Source organism: Octopus bimaculoides, chromosome 10, assembly GCF_046866305.1.
Source record: "Octopus bimaculoides isolate indiv1 chromosome 10, ASM4686630v1, whole genome shotgun sequence".
Taxonomy (NCBI): Eukaryota; Metazoa; Mollusca; class Cephalopoda; order Octopoda; family Octopodidae; genus Octopus; species Octopus bimaculoides.
In genome coordinates this window covers 40,093,634-40,096,082 of record NC_142937.1, presented here as the reverse complement: position 1 = coordinate 40,096,082, position 2,449 = coordinate 40,093,634, and the positions used below count along the sequence as shown (strand labels likewise).

At 35.3% G+C, this 2,449-nt stretch overlaps 1 protein-coding gene across 1 annotated transcript; it reads right to left on the bottom strand.

Moving 5' to 3' along the window:
* Positions 1 to 844: 844 nt before the first annotated feature.
* LOC149133683 (histone-lysine N-methyltransferase SETMAR-like) lies at positions 845 to 1,898 on the bottom strand. Its single transcript, XM_089358269.1, has one exon. The coding sequence runs from the start codon at positions 1,724 to 1,726 to the stop codon at positions 1,331 to 1,333; it is 396 nt and encodes a 131-aa protein (XP_089214395.1). The 5' UTR covers positions 1,727 to 1,898; the 3' UTR covers positions 845 to 1,330.
* Between the last annotated feature and the right edge of the window lie 551 nt (positions 1,899 to 2,449).

Below are 2,449 nucleotides of genomic sequence, written 5' to 3'. Positions count from 1 at the left end.
TATAGATGTATTTATACATTAATGTAAGCATTGATATGTATAGTTATAAATGTATATGGGTGTGTTTGTGTATGTGTGTATGCCACATATGTCTATATAAATATATACACATTTGCATACATATATATATACATATTTAAAATCATCCATACACTTTGTACTTTAGTTTCACAAAAAAAAAAAAAAAATAAATAGATAAAATCAAACACATAAAACAAAACCAAACAAACGAAAAAAAAAAACACTCTATCAAATTAAGAAGTATCCTGTTGATATTTTCACTTTATATTTCTATAGAATTTCTCCCATTTTCTATTTTCATATATTTGTAAGGTCACTTTTATATTTTTCTGTTCATGTCCATTTATTCATATATCTCTTCTTTCTCATTTTCTAAATTGCCACTCACATAAAATTCATCAGTATATTGTTATAAATACAATTAATCTTTTAGAATTCAATGTTGCTAACAGATACACATTTGCTGTGCTTATTGAAGTCTCTTATTCATACTGTCACCAACATTCAGAGTTGATGAAGTGCTGAGCTAACTCTGCCTGCTTGAATATCAATGTTTTCTCTCATTCTCTCATCTCTGTTGCTACATTGAGTGATCGCTTGATTTTAAATCCATTTTTTCCCCCCGTGCTTTCATGGTTTAGACAAGTATATCACAGAGGCATTGTTTTATAGCTAGATACTCTTTCTGTCGCAAACACTTCCTTGGATTTTAAGTAAGGGACTTTTTTCATTTCACACATCTTTGAAAGCACAATGTGAGGGGGGGGGTCTCTTGTTAAAGGGAAGTGACAATAAAAATATCATTCACAACAACCAGCTTTTGCAGAGGGCAAATGTAAAGCAGGTATAAGCATCTTTTTCAAGAAGCGAGTCACATGGGACATGCCACATCATCAGACAGACTAAAAAAATTTGAGGAAATTTTTTCGCTCAGGTGTGCCATTCAGAATGTTCCATGGGTTGCAGTCTGTCCATGATTAATGTAAATAAATACATAGACATGCACACACACTCTCTTGAATAGGTATGTTGAGTCGTTCCATCTGTTGACCGTTTGGTTCCGTTCAAGCAATTCGTAATGGATAAGCCCTTCCCAGTCCCACCATAAGCACAACATCATTTTACGCGGATGAAGATCTTGTTTCACGCTCGGTGTCACTTGTTTACCGAGGCTAAGCCATTCCTTACACTGCTTTATATTGATGTACAGGCACCATTTTTCGTCGCCAGTTATGATTCGATAAAGAAATCGTTGCTTGTGTCCCTGAGTTGAGTGGTGACGAGCAAGCAAACCAGCAGAGATTGTGGCTCATTGATTTTTGTTGTTGTCACTTAAAGCATATGGAACCCACACTCCATACTTCAGAACCTTTCCCATCGAATGAAGATGCTTCTCTATAGCAGTGTGGGAGCATTCCATTTTCTCTGCCAGTTTCTGTGTCGTGTGATGAAAATTTTTGTGCAAAGGTTGGTTTAATCGTTCTTCATTGAACTCAACTGGATGGCCAGAATGAGGTGCATCCTTGAGGTCAAAATTTCTATTTTTGAACTTGGCATACCAATCACGAGCGGTTCTTTCAGCTATGGCACCCTCTCCATACACAGCACAAATGTCGTGAGCAGCTTTTGCAGCCTTAGAACCTTGATTAAAAGCAAAAAGAAGGTTGTGTCGAAAATGCTTGTTTTTCTTAACTTGACATTCCATTTTAATAATCTGAAAATAAACAAAAATTAATTAAAATTAACTAGAAAAAAACAAAACAAAATAGATTCCAAAATGATTCAAAAATAGAATTCCTGAAAAAAATAGATTCCATTTGTATAAAGCCACACAGACATCCCACTGTGTCTCAAGCATCAGCTCAATAAAATCAAATGAATAAATATTCACTCAATGTTTTTAATTCCATCAGCCATTACGCAACCTCATCATTGAAAGAACAGTGTCCGAATTGTCAGCATTTGTTTTTACTCCTTGCAACAACCAGACTGACGATTAGAAATCATCTTAAATTTTATATCTGTTGTTGCTAATGCTGACCATCTCCATTTATGCCACTTTTGATTAACAGATTCATCCATCCATTTTCTTCATTCACCATTCCTGGAAGGGTTGTAGTGGTAGAGTCCTCAGGTATTTTCTCTATAGGATTCTCTCAGAAACAACCATCATTACTCATTCCAGCTGGATTCCCAAGCATAACCAATCGATACTATCTCATTATTGGCCTTACTCGTATGTCTCCTGCTAGTTGACTTAGCTTGAAGAATCCATCTCATGATTCTTTCCTTAGACATTCTAATCACATGTCCACAGTACCAGAGCTATGGAAACCAAACTGAAGATAGAAAGTTAGGGATCTTTACCAACTGTACCTCTTTTGAGCAATGATAGATTAAACCTCCAAAATGTTTGAATATATTGATG